This window comes from Chlorocebus sabaeus, chromosome 12, assembly GCF_047675955.1.
Source record: "Chlorocebus sabaeus isolate Y175 chromosome 12, mChlSab1.0.hap1, whole genome shotgun sequence".
NCBI classification, from domain to species: Eukaryota; Metazoa; Chordata; class Mammalia; order Primates; family Cercopithecidae; genus Chlorocebus; species Chlorocebus sabaeus.
The window spans coordinates 35,879,464-35,900,384 of record NC_132915.1 but is presented as its reverse complement, the minus strand read 5'-3'; the positions used below and the strand labels follow the sequence as shown (position 1 = coordinate 35,900,384).

The window sequence follows — 20,921 nt, the reverse complement described above, 5'->3', positions numbered from 1 at the left end:
CAAAGTGCTGGGATTGCAGGCATGAGCTACTGCACCTGGCCCACTAGTTTGCCTTTTAAATTTTTCAGGTGTTTGATTCAAGTGTGTAAGACATCAGTGGCTGCTCTGCAGGATGCTGATTTGTATCTGGAGACCCAGAACTCATATGGATCGGGCCAGTGGGTTCCTGGCTAGTCTAATGTGACATCTTCTCTTCCTTAACTGTTTGAGGACATGGGGCAGGGCAGGAACACTGCCTGAGTGGCAGGTGGAGACTGAAGGGAGGGAGATGGGAACTGGGCTGTACTCAGGGCTCTCTCACAAGGGGCTTGACCTTTACCTATTACCTCCTGGACAGCTCTGCAGAGAGGTATGAGGGAACGGGTTTTCTTGTGAAAGGAAAATTCAAATCTCTCTTCTACTTGAGAGTCTAGGGACTCCAGACATCACCATCCCCCGTAGTAGCTCTGATGATTTTCATATTTGAATGAAACACTTGAAATTTTTAAAAGGCCAATTAGTATAAATGAAGAACAAAACAATTAATTATAAAGACCCAGCAGCATAAAATCTTGAATCACAAGATTCAAGGTCAATCTTGAAACACAGTGGCAGGCACCATCTTAGTTCTTGTGTTCCTTCTTCTGTCAAGTGAAAAAATAAACTACCATTTTCACCTTCCACAACACTCCTATTCAATTGAGCTGCTTCTTTTTATTTTTTATCTTTTATTTCAATCCTGCTTCTTCTGTAGTCAATTGAGCTTCTTGACTGGTCTCCCGGAGCTAATTGTCAGGACTAGAGCGGTGCCCCACCCGCTTCGTGGGATGCTAGCCTCCCCCTTCCTTTGGGTGAGATCCTATCTACTTCTTCCCAGGAGGTGGCCTCTGCTGACCCGTAAAACTTTAACCCCACCTTTCCTATCAGTGGGAATGAACGTAACAGCTGGGGCTACTATCACAGGAGTGGAAAATAAAACCATAGTAAAAAGACCTCCAAAAGTCTACAAGCAAAATCTAAACACATTTGAGCACCTCTATATGGGGCGACAGTGCAGATTTTTGCTGAAGGCAGGCAGAGGGGTGGCATTTTGTGTTCTCAGAGGGAAGCGATCTGGAGTTTGGTTTAGTTCAGGATTCTTCTCAGCTTCTAGCCCCGAGCTCCAGGCCTTCTGTCACCTCCATGACTTTCCTGAATCTGAGTCCTTGAAGTGCATTTTTCAGAAAAAGTGGATCCTAACTCTTCCCCTTCCTTTGGGTGAGAGCCTATCTACTCCTTCCCAGGAGGCGGCCTCTGCTGCAGACCCATACAACTTTAACCCCACCTTTCCTATCAGTGGGAATTCACCTAACAGCTAGGGCTACTATCACAGGAGTGGAAAATAAAACCACGGTAAAAAGACCTTCCAAAAGTCTACAAGCAAAATCAAAACAACACATTTGAGCACCTCCATATGGGGCGAGAGCTAGATTTTTGCTACAGTCCCTCACTAGGGATTGTGGCTCTTGGCACAATAGCCAAATTCCTATCTCTCTAATCCTATTTTGTCTCCTGGGGCTGGGTATGAGGAAGGAGAGTCCTGCACTGGAAGAATTACGTTAGCAGTTTCACTCACTATGGGGACTGTTGGTTTAAATAACCCTTTTGGCTCCCACCAATGTCCATTTAGCTATTTCTAATTATTTCAACTACTATTATATTAGTTTTCTCCAGGTATGCAGCCAATTAAAAGTCAGCCATTGAGTTGGTTCTCTCAGCCATGCTGCTTGTGGAACAACCTGACTGCAAGGCTATACTGCTTTTCTTTCCCATGCCAGGCCATGTGAGTGAGAGAGCAATCAGTGCAAATCTTTGGGCTAGATAACTGGTGGTGCTGGTTTGGCCTGCTGGTTTGACCTCTGGCCACGTCACTCTGAGGGACTGTAGGGGAGGTTGCTGCACCCCTCTGCACAGACTTCCAACACATTCCAGTACCGTAGCAACAGCTCTCTTACGCCAGTGGATGATGTTGGTTAGTAAAGAGAATGGTACTATGGGGGTCGATTACTTCCACTAGTAGAATCTTAATGATGTGTGGGAAACCGTGTCTGGCAAAGTGCTGGAGTTCACCTGAGCCTTTTTTTTTTTTTTTTGGAGACAGTGTCTCGCTCTGTCGCCCAGGCTGGAGTGCGTTGGCGTGATCTCGGCTCACTGCAAGCTCCGGCTCCCAAGCTCAAGCAATTCTCCTGCTCCAGCCTCTGAAGTAGCTGGGATTACAGGCGCACGCCACCAGGCCCAGCTGATTTTTGTGTTTTTAGTAGAGACGGGGTTTCACCATGTTGGCCAGGCTGGTCTTGAACTCCTTGACCTCAAGTGATCCTCCTGCCTCAGCCTCCCAAAGTGCTGGGATTACAGGTGTGAACCACTGTGCCGGCCAACCCGAGCCTTTTTTAACTGGTCAGCTGGGCCCAAGAGTATTACCATGTCTCCTAAAAATGACTGATATAGTTTCTTTATTAGTTTTCTGTGGCTGCCATGTACTATAGTACCACAAACTAGGTGGCTTAAAACAACAGGAGCCTGTTCACTCCCAGTTCCGTAGTCAGAAATCAAGATGTTGGCAGGGTTGGCTCCTTTCTGGAAGCTCTGAAGGAGGATCAGTTCCCTGCCTCTCTCCCAGCTTCTGGGGGTTGCTAGCAGTCCGTGGCACTCCTCGGCCTGTGGATGCATTGCTCCAACCTCTGCTGCCATCAAATATGGCATTTTCTTGCGTGTGTGTCTGCATGTCCCAATTTTGCTCTTCTTATAAGGACACCAGTCATTGGATTAGGGCTGACCCTAATCCAGCATGATCTCATTTTAACTTGATTACATCAGTGGAGACCCTATTTTCAAGTAAGGTTGTAGTCAGAGGTACCATGGGGTTAGGATTTGAAAGTATCATTTTTGGGAGCACAGTTCAACTCGTAACACTCCTCTTACCCATCTCTCTCCTGAACTATAGTGCTGGCCTCTTACCGTATCTCCCTGGGCCAGGGTCTCCCCTCAGTGACCTTTCCACACCATCAGTAGAATTATCTTCTTCTATTGTAAAAAGAATCATATTCTCCAGCTTGATTTCCAAAGCCGAAACTCAGTTTGACAGACAGAGCCCTTCACAGGCTGTTGTCATTGGAGAGCTGGACCGGTGTGGAACAGGGACCTGTCCCCCCTGCACAGGATCATAATTGAAGCCGGACTCGCCTACAAGGCACCGCTAATTAATCTTTCCTCCTGCTGGGCGTCTGAATCATTCTGCCCCTAAGAAGATTATTTGGGAGGTGACTGGACTTCTTGCATGATTGTTCCTAGGGATGCTGTCCTTGCCTATCTTCTCAGATGTGGGTTTATTGCATTTTTACTTATTTCCTAAACTTTCAGTGGAAGAAGGCAAGATCATCTTCCATAAGGTAGTTAGATTATATTACTCATGAAACTAATACCTTCAAGACTATCCACTCTTTTCTTTCTTACTCTACTCTGGCAAAGTACCATATCTCCTGTGAATTTATTTCCTGGGAAAGCATGTGGAGTGGGGAGTGTGTGTATGGGTGTGTGTGTGTCTGTGTGTGTGTGTGTGTGTGTGTGTGTGTGTGTGTGGTAGAGGGTGAAAGTATTTTACTTGAGGATAAAGATTGATGCAAATAATATTCAGATAGAGTTCAGTAGGGTTAAAACATGTTAAGTGTCTTCTTGCCAGTTTGCTGTCTTGGATTTTGCTGTGTCTACATTTTTCTCTGATAGAGGAACAATAAAATAAATCATTTCCCAGGGTAAGTGACTGAGTCCCTAAGAAGATCTTAAAGGAGACAGACATTTGCCTAAGTAGTTAAATCCCAGTTAAATTTTAGTAACACAATCTATCTCTATGCAGAGAGGCAAATAAAGAACCATATGATGTCATTTGTATCTAAAAAGTACCCTTCAGTGGCCGGGCGCGGTGGCTCACGCCTGTAATCCCAGTACTTTGGTAGGCCGAGGTGAGTGGATCACAAGGTCAAGAGTTTGAGATCAGCCTGGCCAATATGGTGAAACCCTGTCTCTACTAAAAATACAAAAATTAGTCGAGTGTGGTGGTGTGCACCTGTAGTCCCAGCTACTCAGGAGGCTGAGGCAGAAGAATCACTTGAACCTGGGAGGCAGAGGTTGCAGTGAGCCAAGATCAAGCCACTGCACTCCAGCCTGGGTGACAGAGCAAGACTCCCTCTCAAAAAAAAAAAAAAAAAAAAAAAAAAGGGTACCCTTCGGTGTAAGAGCTGTCCATGTAGCAACTCTCAATTTAGTTCAATGGGTTAAAGTGTGAGACTGGATTAGTAATCCTTTAATTTAAAGTCGTGTGACCCCCGGCCAAGTGACTGTCTTCAATCCTCAGTGTCCCAGGCCGCATGAAAAGCATATGGTACAATTCCTGGCAGAATAATGTTCAATAAATATCAAATGCTTTTATTATTTTGTTATTATACGAATGACCTGAGAAAGGGTCCCACCTGCATCCAAGTACGTTTATACATCTTAATTACCAAAGTGCCTTCATGAGAATGCTGGTAGAAACTGCATGAGGCTGTTTTGTTTTTGTTTTTGTTTTTGTTTTTGAGATGGGGGTCTCACTCTGTCACCCAGGTTTGAGTGCAGTGGCGCCATCTTAGCTCACTACAACCTCCACCTCCCAGGCTCATGTGATCCTCCCACCTCAGCCTCCCAAGAATCCCGGACCACAGGTGCAAACCACCACGCCTGGCTAATTTTTTGCATTTTTGGTAGAGACGGGGTTTCACCGTGTTGCCCAGGCTGGACTTGAACTCCTGAGCACAAGCGATCCGCCCACCTCAGCCTCTCAAAGTTCTGGGATTACAGGTGTGAGCCACTGTCCCCAGCTTTGCATGAGGGTCTTTGATTACAACTGATATTTTCTATTTTTGGGTGATGGCCTTTTTATAAGTTGCTGTTTCAGTGACACAAAGGAGGAATGTGTAACTGAGTAGAACAGTTTTAGAGAAAATGTAGGTTATGTGTTAATTAGACTGAAGCCGTGTCTACTTCCAGAGAGTATAAGGCAGTTTAGAAGGTAAAACACAGTATTTTACTGGGAGTAAGACAGAATTTTTTTTTAGCGTATATACAGCAGAAACAGAAAGGGAACAGAAAAAGCCGGAATGAGGCAAGTGTAAAAATGGGCAATTCTAGCAAACAGAACTGAATAAGGAAGAGTCAAAACAATGACGAGGGGCCAACCTTGAGGAGAAATTGAGTGTTGTTTGGGAATTTTTTTTTTTTTGAGATATCGCATACAGTACTTAGTGTTGGTTGGATGGAAGACTCTTAACATTTTCCATATAGTTATTCTCTCATAAATATTCAAACAAAGTGAGGGTTTTAAACTGTAATTAGAGCTCCTTTCTGAGACATCTTCTCTCTGTAACGTTTCTCTTTTTCCCACAATCAGGTGAAAATGAAATCCTTGCAACTCTGCATGCCATTTCGAGCAAAAACCAGATCTGGAGATCATATATTGGCATGGGCTATTATAACTGCTCAGTGCCACAGACGATTTTGCGGAACTTACTGGAGAACTCAGGATGGTAATGTATTTCTCGGTTCAGGAACAGGACTACTATGATTTGCATAATTCTCTCCATCCTCCATCTGTCCCCTGGCAGTCTCAGAGACTCCACACTGACACCCATCCCCCAGTGCTGTCTCCAACCTCCGGGAACCTACCAGGTTTCTCCGGATTGGGAAATGTTCTTGCTCAAATGTTGAGGAAATAGAAGTTTCTTCCCACTTCTAGTCCCATAAAATCTGCTAGGATGCTAAATTGTGGATCTGGTCATCTCTTCCTCTTCTCCAACTTAATTTCTGTGCTGTATTTGAGTAAGATGTGAAACCTGCAGGTGGGTAGATTCAGGGCTTTACTCCTCCTTGGAGACCCTGGGACTTAGGCTACTTCTGAGCTGTCTCAGTGAGTCAGTGGTGGAGTCTGGGAGAGAATCTTGGTCCACTGTCTTCTGTCAGGATTCCACCTGACCACCCTGCCCAGATGGAGTCTTGCTGTGTATCCCAGTCTGGAGTACAGTGGCATGATCTTGGCTCATTGCAACCTCTGCCTCCCAGGTTCAAGCAATTCTCCTGCCTCAGCCTCCCAAGTAGCTGGGATTACAGGTGCGCGCCATATGCTGGACTAATTTTGTATTTTTAGTAGAGACGGGGTTTTACCATGTTGGTCTTGAACTCCTGACCTCAGGTGATCTGCCCACCTCGGCCTCCCAAAGTGTTGGGATTACAGGCATGAGCCACCACACCCGGCTCTTCTGTCAGGATTTTTAAGGGGGACAGATAATCGTGTTCCCTTCCCCTTCCACCCCCAAAATTTTTGATTCACAACTGACTGACAAAAAGACATAGTGTTGGAGATCATAATATCAGCTTTATTGCTAGCACTTTCTAAAGAAAGAGAACATGTGCATTTTGTAGACAGGCTCTTCTAGAAAGATAAGAGAGAGGCCTGAGCTATGCATGCTCAGTTACTTATTCCAGTCTCACCTCAACAGTTAGATAAGTCACTCTTTTTTTTTTTCTCCCTGAGACAGAGTCTCACTCTGTCACCCAGGCTGGAGTGCAGTAGCACAATCTCAGCTCACTGCAACCTCTGCCCTCCGAGTTCAAGCGATTCTCCTGCCTCAGCCTCCAGAGTAACTGGGAATATAGGCGCCAGCCACAGCGCCTGGCTAATTTTTCGCATTTTTAGTAGAGACAGGGTTTCACCATCTTGGCCAGGCTGGTCTTGAACTCCTGACCTCGTAATCCACCCGCCTCGGCCTCCAAAGTGCTGGAATTACAGGCATGAGCCACCGCACCCGGCCATCACTCCTACTTCTAGGGGTGTGTGTGTGTGTGTGTGTGTGTGTGTGTGTGTGTCCATCTGTGTCTGTCTCCTGTCCACTCTGGTCCTCACTGATGGTGGAGTGTGTGTGTGTGTGTGTGTGTGTGTGTCTGTCTATCCATGTTTGTGTCTCCTGCCCACTCCAGCCCTCACTGATAGAACAACACTGAAAGCATTTCTCCTGCATTTGAGAAAATACTTCTAGTCCACTTCCATGCTATTTCATTGTTTTCCATTGCTGTTTGCTGTATGATGTAAATAATCAAATAGGCCAGGCACGGGGGCTCATGCCTGTAATCCCAGGACTTTGGGAGCCTGAGGCAGGTGGATCACCTGAGGTCAGGAGTTTGAGACCAGCCTGACCAACATGGAGAAACCCCGTCTCTACTAAAAATACAAAATTAGTCGGGCATGGTGGCACATGCCTATAATCCCAGCTACTTGGGAGGCTGAGGCAGAAGAATCGCTTGAACCTGGGAGGCGGAGGTTGTGGTGAGCCGAGATTGCAGCATTGCACTCCAGCCTGGGGAGTTCAGGACATCTGCCTCTTCTGTTCATTGGGAAATAATGTCTAACTGTGGAGGAGGAAAGGTGGGGACTCCTAAGCCCTTCTTTCCCATCTTTTTGGATTGGTGCCATTTTAGACACCAGAAACATTGAGCTAAAATTTTATTTCAAATGAAATTTTAAGACTTAACATTTTTAGTCTTAAAAGGAAGACATCTTGTTTGAAAATATAGGTGTACACTTTTCATTTCCAGCATGGAAACAAATCAAATATAGATGAAGTGTGATGATAATTCCCAGGTGATTTTTTAAAAGTTAGTTTGTGGAAGAGATAACTTTAATTTCTAGCAGGATCATCATGATATGAGGACAGAGTAAGTTGTTGCCTCTGCAATTCAAAGGTATTCCTAGCAAGGGGCACATACTGGCTTTCAGATTAACATATGTAAAAACCAACTTTCCTAAAGGTAATTCAGGTTTCACTAATGGGAAATCATAAGTTGCATCAACAGGAGCTTTTGAAATACCCAAGTACATGCTCCCAATCAATGAGTGTTAACAATTTGATCAACACTTTGCATCTTTGTCTGCTTTTCCATCATTCCAAACATAATCCTGGTGCGTGCATGCGCTTTGTCGTAGATGCAATTATTTTTATCATTATAGGAGCCAGATGTCTCAGCACAATCATTCCTGTATTGCTGTCTCTGTACATAACTCTTAGTTTCAGTATGTTCCACTTTATTAATAAGGGGACAGGAAAATCAAAGAACTAATTTCTCTGTAGTGTATGTGAATGCGTTTGCATTCATGAAGGCTTCTTTTTCATTGTGGTATTGGTAAAAATTTGAATGGTAAACTCCAAGGTTAATTTCAAAAGAAAATGGCCTGTTTCTCTTCCCCCTTAAGAAAAGCCTCAAAAGTACACGAACGGGCTGCAGCATTCCAGCTGTCTGAATACTGGCCAGCAGCCTTTGCTCTTGGTGACTATACAGAATATTCACCATATTGCTTTCTGGCTGTGGGCGGATGTTAATTTACTGTAGGAGCAGCCAGTGTTTTGAGAAGGAGATGATGTTGTCCTATACTTTTCATTTGCTTTTCGGGTGCATTCTAAATACTGTTTCTTTCTATTCTCTGAAAGCTGATCTGAACCAGAGAGTGATACTGCGCCCCACCAGTGCTGATAGGGAGGGCTGTGCATATGTGGGTGGTAGACTTCACATTATCATCCTTCTGAATGGTTTCCATAGAGATGGAACCAACAAATTCCGGTGACGTGAGGGGAAAACAAATGGATGACGTAGCCTCGAAAGAAAACAAACATTTGGGCTCTTGAAAGACAATTTACATCAGGTCTAGAATTTATTTTACGGGGTTCACTATTCCAAATTTTCAACTACTGATAACATCAGAACATTTACATCTTCCTTGTAGCTATTTCTGTTTGGTATAATTTTGGCAGCAGGGTTAAAATGAGAGAATCTCAGGAGTGTTTGTCCTGCAACCCCCCATGACCCCCTTTCCCAATTAATTCCAAAAGAAAGTCAAAATGATAGAGAACACTGAATATTTCGGGTGAAATGTTAATGCCATGTTGAATATATCAAGCCTCCTGTTTGAGCTGAGCTAAATGCCTTCTTGGATGTGCAGATACCTTTTTATATGTTAAAATATATTTAGGAACAAACCAGTTGAGTTAGTCAGTTGGAACATAGACATTATAGATCACAGACACATTTTCTTAATCACTATGTTTTACCTAATTGATTCAAACTCTTGTAAACATGATGGCAGGCCTTTTGATAGCATTTTTCTCCTGAAATGAGGGTTATTTATCATCCCTCAGATCCGAGGCTCACTGTCCTTTAATAGATCATTGTTAAGAGCATTAATACCTGTTTTATTTCAGTAGTGCCAAAAACCTGTAGACTAATACAAGAAGTTTACAGTGAAAGGAGTGAGATTACATATTTGGCATCTTTGCAAAACAACAATTTTAAAGGTCTCTACCTTTAGCAGTGCTAAATAACATTAATCTCACCTTGGACTTATAAAAGGGTTGAGAGAGAAATATTACATAAGGGATGAAAAAGATGTAACTAATTAGAATAAATAGTTTTTAAGTGGAAATATGTAATAATATCTAAATAGAATTCTGGGGAAGTCCTTTTGGGAAAGGTCTATCAGCATATGCTTTAAACATTTTTTTGAAGATGAAAATGAAAAAAAACTCCAACTTTTCAAGAGCCAGTGGGTCACTGAAAATACTGATCTTAAGCCAGGCATGGTGGCTTGTGCCTGTGGTTCCAGCTCCTTGGGAGGCCGAGGCAGGAAGATCACATGAGTCCAGAAGTTTGAGGCTGTAGTGCCCAATCATTGCACCTGTGAACAGCCACTGCTCTCCAGCCTGGGTAGCATAGCACAAGCCTGTATACAAACAACAGAAAAGAAAATACTGATTAGGCCAAGTGCGGTGGCTCACACCTGTATCCCAGCACTTTGGGAGGCCGAGGTGGGCAGATCAGTTGAGGTCAGGTGTTTGAGACCAGCCTGGCCAACATGGCGAAACCCTCTCTCTACAAAAAATACAAAAAAATGTAGCCAGGCATAGTGGTGGGCACCTGTAATCTCAGATACTCGGGAGGCTGAAGGAGGAGAATCACTTGAACCCAGGAGGAGGAGGCTACAGTGAGTGGAGATTGCACCACTGCACTCTAGCCTGGGTGACAGTGAGACTCCGTTTCAAAAAAAAAAAAAAAGAAAAGAAAAAGGAAAAGAAAATACTGGTTAAATACTAAGTTGTTTTTTTTTAGACAGGGTCTCTGTCTGTCACCTGGACTAGCACACAGTGGTGCTCTAATAGCTCACTGTAAACTGGAACTCCTTGGCTCACATAATCCTCCCACCTCAGCCTCCTGAGTAGGTGGGACTTACAGGTTTCTCGGCAGGCTAGGTTTTTTTTTTTTTTTAAAATTTTTAATAGAGACAAGGTTTCTCTATGTTGCCCAGGTTGATCTTGAACTACTTGCCCCAAGAGATTTTCCTCCCAAAGTGCTGACAGGTGTGAGCCACCACACCTAGCCTGTATACTGAGTCTTAAAACACATAGACACATATAGACAGAAAACTAGGGATTTTAAAAGTTTTTGAGTGTTCTTACAAATTCAAAATAATTTGCAGATGCTAATTTATGGTTGCTATTATTCACTTGAATAATCTTTGGACAGTACATTAGTCTGATTTGAGCGTTAAGAAAAATCTCTCATATAGACGATGTTATTTCCACTGAGAGCCAAGAGATACTGGCTAGAGCGAGGTTTAGTTATTTGTCCCCATTCACAAGTACACTCATGCCCTGTGTAGTGATATTTTGGTCACTGACAGATTGTGTATATGACAATGGTCCCATAAAATTGTATTTCTGTATTTTTACTGTAACTTTTCTGTATTTAGAAACACAAATACTTAACCATTGTTTTACAATTGCCTATAGTATTCAGTACGGTTACGTGCTGTACATGTTGGTAGCCTGGGAGTGATAGGCTATGCCATGTAGCCTAGGTGTGTAGTAGGCTATACCTTCTAAGTACGTGTAAGTACACTCTTTGAGGTTCACACAACAATGACTAAATCACCTAATGATGGATTTCTCAGAACACGTTTCTGTTAAGCCATGCATGACTGTAGAAAATTAGTAAGATTAAGCCTTGGCACAGTGGCTCACTCCTGTTATCCCAGAAATTTGTGAAGCTGAGATGGAAGGATCACTTGAGCCCAGGAATTTGAGACTAGCCTGGACAACATAGTAATACCCTGTCTCTATTAAAAAAAAAAAAAATAGATTAAAACCCAGGGCTTTAGCTGGGTATGGTGGCTCACACCTATAATCCCAACATTTTGGGAGGTCGAGGTGGGCGTGGTCGTTGAGCCCAGGAGTTTGAGACCAGCCTGGCCAACATGGTGAAACTCCATCTCTACAAAAAAATATAAAAATTAGCTGGGCGTGGTGGTGCATACCTGTAGTCCCAGCCACTCAGGAGGCTGAGGTGCGAGGATTGCTTAAGCCCAGGAGGTGGAGGTTGCAGCGAGCCAGGATCAGGCCACTGCACTCTAGCCTGTGTGACAGAGCAAGACTCTGTCTCAAAAAACAAAACAAAAACAAAAACTCAGTGCTTCGTAATACTTAGTAGTTTTCAAGATGCAGGGATACTGTAAATCACTGTACTGTTTAAGAGAATGCAGACAGATATGCTCTTTCTGAAGAGGAACATAGCACTATGCGCTGGGAGCCTCAGAACTATTTATCAGACTGGGCGTGATAATTACGCGTGACTCACACCTGTAATCCTAGCACTTTGGGAGGCCAAGGTGGGCGGATCATCTGAGTCGGGAGTTGGAGACCAGCCTGGCCAACATGGTGAAACTCTATCTCAACTAAAAATACAAAATTTAGCTGGGTGTGGTGTCGCAAACCTGTAATCCCAGCTACTCAGGAGGCTGAGGCAAGAGAATGGCTTGAACCCAAGAGGTGGAGGTTGCACTGAACCGAGATCGCACCACTGCACTCCAGCCTGGATGACAGAGCAAGACCCCATCTAAAAAACAAAAGCCCCAAAAAACTAATTATCACATACAATTTGGAATTCCACTTCTAAGAATGTATCCTTAGGAAATAAGACAGAGATAAGGATCTTCACTATTATGCCATTTCTAATATTTGAAATCAAAAGTAGTATTCAACTGGAAGGAATGCATTAAATACATTAAGATTTACATGAAGAAATTATAACTTAAATAATTTATTTCATAAATTATTTAATACCATAGAGCAGTTAAAATTATGTTTTTGAATTGTATTTAAAGATGTTAGACATTGTTCATGGAATAATGTTAACTGAAAAAAGTTAAGATACAAAAACTTCTTTTATTTTTAGTAGAGACAGAGTCTTGCTATGTTGCCCAGGCTGGTCTTGAACTCCTGGTGCAAGTGATCCTCCCACCCTGGCTTCCCAAAATGTTATTACAGGTGTAAGCCTCCATGCCTGGCCAATACTACTTTTAGTATAAATAGTTTATGATGTAGAAAAGAGATTGGAAAAAATGCACCTGAATGTTAACTGTAGTTATGTTAAAGTTTGGAAATTGAGTGATTTTATTTCTCAATAGTTATCTGGGTTCTTTTGTTACAAAGAACATGTATAATATAATCATAAAAAAGGTAGTAAATGTGTTCCTGACACATAAGAGATGGTTAATGAATGGTAGCTGGTTTCTTTAACATTTGAAACACACAATAAAAAAAAAAATCATGTTAATCATCTCACCACCCAGAGAAAACCAGCTTACATTTTGGTTCATCTACTTGTTCTTACAAACTTATAAAAACAAGATCATTTTGTATTTTACGAATTTATTTTTTGAGACAGGGTCTCACTCCCGTCACCCAGGTGGGAGTGCAGTGGTGTGATCGCAGCTCGTGTGATGGCGGCTCATTGTAACCTCAACCTATCCTCCAGCCTCATGTGGTTTTTTTTTGTTTGTTTGTGTTTTGAGACGGACTCTTGCTCTGTCACCCAGGCTGGAGTGCAGTGGCTTGATTTTGGCTCCCTGCAACCTCCGCCTCCTGGTTTCAAGCGATTTTTCTGCCTCAGCCTCACAAGTAGCTGGGACCAGAAGCACGCACCACCATGCCCAGCTAATTTTTGTATTTTTAGTAGAGACAGGGTTTCACCATATTGGCCAGGCTGGTCTTGAACTCCTGACCTCGTGATCCGCCCGCCTCTGCCTTCCAACGTGCTGGGATTACAGGCACGAGCCACCGTACCCAGCCTTATTTTTTTGTAGGGGTGAGGTTTCATATATTGCCCCGGCTGGTCTTGAACTCCTGGGCTTGAGTGATTGCCCACCTCAGTCTCCCTAAGTGCAAGGATTACAGGTGTGAGCCATCGCACCCAGCCTCCATCTAGTTTTCTTTCTTTCTTTTTTGAAAACTTTGAAACCAACATCTTCTTATCTTTGACAGGCAGTGTGGTGGGGAGGTTGCCTTTCCAAGCAGTACAATATCAGGACTTTGAAATAATTTCCTGAGACTTGTATTGGGGTGTTGGTGTGTGGGTGTGTGTATGTGTGTGTGAGAGAGAGAAAGAGAGTATGTGTGTGACAGAGAGTGTGTGTGTGTGTGTACAACAGAATGGATTTTTGCTTGAACAGACTGGCCCAGCAACTGTAAATTAGTTTGCCAAATTCTAAGTGGGTGGTGAACTGGAATGAATGAGGCACACAATACATGGTGCAGGCAAATAGAAAGGGAAATCTGAACAGAAATGGGGTCATATAAAAGGCATAGACAAAAGGCAGGCAGTTGTGATCTCGAATCAGACAAGAGCTACACACATGGCTTGACACCGTGAAGACAGATGTGGCACTACTCCAGCCAAGTGCTTAGATTGCTTGACTAATAAAAAACTTTCATTTTACTCGGAATCATTATTTGCTGTGTAGAAATACGTACACACGCGGGTATACACACATACAAGTTAGTCTATCTGATAAACGGGAAAGACTTAGTGTATCCATAAAGACAGGCACAGGATGTACAATAGGAAGAGAGAGAACAATATTCCAAAGAATTCATCACAGCACAGAAGAGAACAGGAAAAACAAGCAGTGTCTGCTAAAAGGAAATGATAATTAGACAATATGAATATAATACTATGCACTCATTGAAAATGATGCTGTAAAAAATATTTGCTGATGCGGGAGATGTTCATGATATACTAATTTTTTTTTTTTTTGAGATGGAGAGTCTTGCTCTGTCGCCTAGGCTGGAGTGCAGTGGCGTGATCTCAGCTCACCGCAACCTCTGCGCCCCCAGGTTCAAGTGATTCTTCTGCCTCAGCCTCCCGAGTAGCTGGGACTACAGGCGTGTGCCACCATGCCCGGCTAATTTTATGTGTTTTTAGTAGAGACGGGGTTTCACCGTGTTAGCCAGGATGGTCTCAATCTCCTGACTTCGTGATCTGCCCGCCTCAGCCTTCCAAGTAAAATAGGTCAGGCGTGGTGGCTCTCACCTGTAAGGATGAAGGAACTCAATTGGCTAACTCACATATCCAAAGCCACATTCTTGGCTAATAATTGAAGGAGATAAAGTTAGAATCCATGTTTATGTTGCCTTTTAAACATTTCCATCCTGGAATTTCAATAGCCATAGAGTTAACTGCCATGGACTCTTAGTAACTGGATAATGAGTATTCTTAAGTAGACCTCTATTATATGTAGAACTTCTCCTGGTTAACATAAAACAAATATCCTAATAAATATATAAATAAAATATTTGAGTATTACATGTTAGATTCTTGGATGCTTTCCTATTGTAAACTGTGAATGAGGTCTTTTATCTAGGGGAAAGATAATAGCAAATAAAATTTGTGTTTATAATATTATAGGTAGCCTCAAGTGCAGTGGCTCATGCCTGTAATCCCAGCACATTGGCAGGCCGAGGCAGGTGGATTGCTTGAGCTCAGGAGTTTAAGACCAGCTTGGGCAACATGGTAAAACCCTGGCTCTACAAAGAATACAAAAATTAGCCGAGCTTGATGGCATGTGCTTGTTGTCCCAGCCACTTTGGAGACTTAGGCCAGAGGATCTCTTGAGCCTTGTACATTGAGGCTCAGGGAGTCGTGATCATGCTATTGCACTCCAGCCTGGGTGACAGAGTGAGACCCTGTCTCAAAGAAAGAAAACCAGAGACACAAAAATAAGTACTGCTTATCCCCAAACAAAGGGTAATATTGTTACTGTGATTTAATTCTAAGCTTCTTTACAAAGGCCAAAAAGAAGCTTACTGATGTGTTATGTAATTCTCTTTAAGATAGGCTAATTATTTTCAGGTACTGAATCCTAAAACGAAGGTATTTTGTGTGCTTCTCTAAGCAGCAGAGTCAGAGTTTGGACAAGACCTTTTGTTTCCCTTGCAGGATCACCCAGTATACTCCATACCAGCCTGAGGTGTCTCAGGGGAGGCTGGAGAGTTTACTCAACTACCAGACCATGGTGTGTGACATCACAGGCCTGGACATGGCCAATGCATCCCTGCTGGATGAGGGGACTGCAGCCGCAGAGGCGCTGCAGCTGTGTCACAGGTGAGAGGCCTCCCAAAGTGCTGGGATTCCAGGTGTGGGCCACCTCATTCGGCCTTGTTTTCTTTTTATAGTATATTGTGAATATTACTTTAGTCAGCTTTCTAGAGTATGACTTTCTAAAGAAACTGAAAAACTCAAGAGGTTCAAAAACCTAGAAGTTGGATATTTCCTCCCAGGGTCCTTCTTGGTGTCTCCACCTGGATTTTGGTTGGGGTTGGGGAAGATTAGACGGGAGGGCTGAGGTTGGCAGGTGAGGGGTGAAGATATCTGCACGTTTGGTGAGGGTACCATTTTTGGGAGGAAGGACAAGGAGCCGGTGCCAGGTCCCCCACTGGGAAGTGCTGGCATGGGGAGGCAGCCAAGCGCATGCCTGGGGGCTGCAAGGGTGGCTCCAGGGGCCAGCGGGGTTGTTTGGGGGACAGGGTGAGGTCTCTTAAGGCAAGGCAGTGAGGTTAGGGTGGCAACGTGACCTTAAACAGCTGACTTGGCACCTTGCTTTGGGAGGGCAGAGGGCGGGAGCAGGGGAGGGGGAAGCTCAATTAGAAGTGGACTTTGGATAGATGTGGCTGGGGGTAGGGGTGAGGGTGCTGCTTTGAGGGCGAGTGTGGGTTAGTCGTGAGGATCCCCCCATAACACACACACATGACGGAGCACTTGGGAGCCTCTCCGTTGTTCCAAACCTTGACAGCATAGCTGAGTGGAAAGGTGTGAGGGTCTCCGTTTGGTGGGGTTGTAAGAGGGTAGCGACAAAGGTCCTAGCACTGTGGTCGAGGGTGGATTCTCAGGCCCAGAGTAGGACTTCTATTATCTCCATGGCACTTGCATGGAAGTGCCGTAATTTATTTAATCTCTTGTCTATTACACATTTAGTTTATTTCCATCTTTTACTGTTATTAATAGTGCTTCATGTGCATCCTTATAATAAATCTTTGTCAAAACTTCTGATTATTTCCTGAAGAGCCGTTTCTAGAAGTGGAGTTACTGAATCAGGATGGACAATTCACAGTGGTTCTCCAGCTCATCCCCTTCCCTCATTTGCCTTGCCAGGACTTAGGAGCCTACCTTCCTGGTGGAATTCTCATGTAGATGGTCATCTGGTTGGGAAAGGTGCACACATTCACACTGTGTCTTAGGTCTTGTGCCCCTAGCTCTGAATGCCCATGTAAGCCTCTTTTTTGGCTTCTGCAGACTTGGAGTGGGGAATGAGCTCCATATTGTTCAGCAGGTTTAGGGGCCTCTGGTGCATTCCAACCATCGGCCTTTCTGATTCCTGAGCAGCCCTTGGGGGTGGGTTCAGGTTCTCCCTTCTGTCAGGGACACACAGCAACAAAGGGGTGCCGTCCATTTGCCTCTCTGGTTATTATTCTTAGCTTTTCACTAATTTTCATCTTCCCTCTTTTTTTTTTTTTAAAATTGCTTTTTATTTCATTTATTTATTTATTTTAATTTATTATTATTTTTTTTTTCCTGAGACGGAGTCTTGCTCTGTTGCCCAGGCTGGAGTGCAGTGGTGCGATCTCAGTTCACTGCAAGCTCTACCTTCCGGGTTCACGCCATTCTCCTGCCTCAGCCTCCCAAGTAGCTGGGATTACAGGCGCCCGCCACCACGCCCGGCTAGTTTTTTGTATTTTTTAGTAGAGACGGGGTTTCACCGTGTTAGCCAGGATGGTCTCGATCTCCTGACCTCGTGATCCGCCCACCTCTGCCTCCCAAAGTGCTGGGATTACAGGCGTGAGCCACTGCACCCAGCCTTCATTTATTTTTTTGAGGCAAGATTTGACTTTGTCACCCAGGCTGGGGTGCACAATCTCAGCTCACTGCAGCCTTAACTTCGCCAGTTCAAGTGATCCTCTTGCCTCATCCCCCCAAGTAGCTGGGACTGTAGGCCTGTGCCACCATGCCCAGCTAATTTTTGTATTTTTTGTGGAGATGGGGTTTTGCCATGTTGCCCAGGCTGGTCTTGAACTCCTGAGCTCGAGCGATCCACTTGCCTCAGCCTCCCAAAGTACAAGGATTACAGGCATGAGCCACCATGACTGGCCAATTTTATTTTTTTAATACAAAAATTGGCTGGGCATGGTGGCACATGCCTGTAGTCCCAACTATGTGGGGGCCAGTGTGCTGAGGTGGAAGGATCACTTGAGCCTGGGAGGTCGAGGTTGCAATGGGCTGTGATTGCACCACTACACTCCAGCCTGGGTGACAAAGTGAGACCCTGTTCCCCCAACGAAAAAATAAAATAAGGCCAGGCACGGTGGCTCACGCCTGTAATCCCAGCACTTTGGGAAGCCGAGACGGGCGGATCACAAGATCAGGAGATCGAGACCTTCCTGACTAACACGGTGAAACCCCATCTCTACTAAAAATACAAAAAAATTAGCCGGGTGTGGTGGTGGGCGCCTGTAGTCCCAGCTACTTGGGAAGCTGAAGCAGGAGAATGGTGTGAACCCGGGAGGCGGAGCTGCACTCCAGCCTGGGGGACAGAGCGAGACTCCACCTCAAAAAAAAAAAAATAAATAAAATGAAATAAAATAAAAATAAATAAACTATTTTATTTATTAATTTATGTATGTATGTTTTTATTTATTTAAGATGGGGTCTCACTCTGTGGCCTAGGCTGGCGTGCAGTGATGCGATCTCAGCTCACTGCAACCTCTGCCTCCCGGGTTCAAGCAATTCTCCTGCCTCAGCCCCCCGAGTAGCTGGGATTACAGGCACGCACCACCATGCCTGGCTAAGTTTTGTAGTTTTAGTAGAGCTGGGGTTTCGCTATGTTGGCCAGGCTGATCTTGAACTCCTGACCTCAGGTGATCTACCTTCCGTGGCCTCCTATAGTACTGGGATTACAGGTGTAAGCCACCACACCTGTCCATTTTACAGTTGTATCTAATCACTGTCCTTTGCTTTATTTTCTTTTTCCTCGTGGTATATTTTTAAAGTTTTGAACCATTATTAAATAATTGTTATTGAATAAACATAGAAATTGAACCATCTTAAGACTGACTTTCTAAATGGGGTTAGAATGGGAATTGGATCTATGAGCAATGCTAATCAGTAAATGCCATTAGTTATTGATGGCTCAGTGTTTTTTGTTGTTGCTGCTGTTGTTTTGAGATAGAGTTTCGCTCTTCTTGCGCAGGATGGAGTGCAGCAGTGGTGCGATCTTGGCTCACTGCAACCTCCACCTCCCTGGTTCAAGCAATTCTCCGGCCTCAGCCTCCCAAGTAGCTGGGATTACAGGCATGCACCATCACACCCGGCTAATTTTGTATTTTTAGTAGAGATGGGGTTTTATCATGTTGGCCAGGCTGGTCTCGAACTCCTGACTTCAGGTAATCTGCCCACCTCAGGCTCCCAAAGTGCTGGGACTACAGGTGTGAGCCACCGTACCTGGCCTACTCAGTATTTTTTATACTGTGCTTAGACTTACCCTCGGTACCATGTTTGCTTTGCATTCTTAGAAGATAGTCTGATTTATTTAATGTTCATATTGGAATGTGCTTTTTCTTTTCAACAGACACAACAAGAGGAGGAAGTTCTTTGTTGACCCCCGTTGCCACCCACAGACAATAGCTGTTGTCCAGACTCGAGCCAAGTAATTAATTTTATTCGTGTTTTAAACTCAGGATAATGTCATGTTCATCTCTGCTGTTTCTTTCTCTTTCTTACTTCCAAACTGATTGGAGGTGAATCTGAAACAGGCTTTTTTGCGGTTTAAATTGGGGTTCTGAGTTTTGCCTTCCCTCTTACTTTCTTCTGGGGATCTCTCTGGTAAGTAAGCTGTGTCAGAATTGAGTGGGGAAATACACAGTTGCCATTGCTTTACAGTAAGTTGTTGTGTTGTGCTTTCTTTTTGTGAAAAGAAAATAAAAATATTGTTTTGATTAGGTTTTGAAAAGTTTGAAAAAAAAATGGGACTCACATACAACTGTTAGGATTTTGTGTGCATTCCTTGCAAACGTAGTTTACAGAGGATGCACAGAGTCTCTAGGTGAGATGCGATATAGTTTAAAGTGTGGTGTCTTTCGTTCATGCTGTAATCAGGTAAAACAAACCTCGCAACGACCGCTATTTGTAGGTATTTGCCTTCTCCTTTGTAAAAGTTGAGCATTCTTTCCTCTACCCATACCACCATCCCTTCAGAGGAGGGTTTCCGACATATAATTGGCATTAGTTTCAGCAATCTAAGGAAGTTCTTCCTCCTTGTCTTTTTTTTTTTTTTTTGAGACTCTGTCGCCCAGGCTGGAGTGCAGTGGTGCGACTTCTGCTCACTGCAATCTCCACCTCCCCGGTTCATGCCATTCTCCTGCCTCAGCTTCCTGAGTAGCTGGGACTACAGGCACCTGCCACCACGCCTGGCTAATTTTTTTGTATTTTTAGTAGAGACGGGGTTTCACTGTGTTAGCTGGGATGGTCTTGATCTCCTGACCTCATGATCCACTCGCCTCAGCCTCCCAAAGTGCTGGGATTACAGGTGTGAGCCACTGCACCCGCTCCGCTCCCTTCTTGTCTTACTGATGGTTTTCTATTCACTTGAGAGTGATCCCAGGTGAAAGAGGCGATGGCTCTGTTGTTACAAATATTGGCTCATTAGCCCTAGGAAGCAATGCTCCTGGGTCTCTCTCAGGAAGAGATTGTGACAGGAAAAGGCAAAGGGGAGTCATAGGATGGAAGAGAGGAACAGAAGCAGAGCTGTCGGATGCTCTTGAGTTGCTGTGACACGGTTACCACTGAAGGGCCTGGTGTGGGATGGGATGGGGCAGGGGTGGGAGGCCACTGTGGGAGGGCACAGAAAATGAATGCTGTCTTACTGAAAAAGAAGCGTTAGTTGATTAATTTTCCCTTGTAAACCAAAAGCACAATTGTTCTTTGTTGTCTGTCTTTCCAGATACACTGGAGTCCTCACTGAGCTGAAGTTACCCTGTGAAATGGACTTCAGTGGAAAAGATGTCAGCGGAGTGTTGTTCCAGTACCCAGACACGGAGGGGAAGGTGGAAGACTTTACGGAACTCGTGGAGAGAGCTCATCAGAGTGGGGTAGGCATACCTTTCTTGTGGGGGTCCATGGAGGTGTATCCCAACTTGTATCTGTCTGTCTACCTGTCTCTCTCTCTGTCTTTTCATGTGCCTTAATTTCTTTACCATTATCACATGCGATGGTAAAACTCTCCTTCCTGCCTCCTTGCTGCAACTTTGTTCTGTTCACTGATTCCTGGCACATCATGGGCACTCAGTACATATTTAATGAATGAATGAATGAATGAATGAGCAAATGGAGTTCACAGGATGTGAACATACTCTGCCAGTCTTCCTGTAGTTAAGATAATTTGCTACTCTCCCACTACTCTCAGGGAAAGGTAGCAATCTTAATGCCTTTTCTCTTTTCTCTCATTT

General features: G+C 44.1%; 1 protein-coding gene across 2 annotated transcripts in view; it reads left to right on the top strand.

Annotated features, from left to right (window-relative positions):
• GLDC (glycine decarboxylase) overlaps nt 1–20,921 on the top strand; it is a 114,172-nt gene that overhangs the window by 18,476 nt on the left and 74,775 nt on the right. For both annotated transcript variants that reach the window (XM_007969302.3, XM_007969301.3), the window contains exons 3-6: nt 5,441–5,576; nt 15,364–15,528; nt 19,046–19,123; nt 20,417–20,564. In XM_007969302.3, coding sequence (XP_007967493.2) covers nt 5,441–5,576; nt 15,364–15,528; nt 19,046–19,123; nt 20,417–20,564 — 527 coding nt within the window. The remainder of the gene's footprint in view (nt 1–5,440; nt 5,577–15,363; nt 15,529–19,045; nt 19,124–20,416; nt 20,565–20,921) is intronic.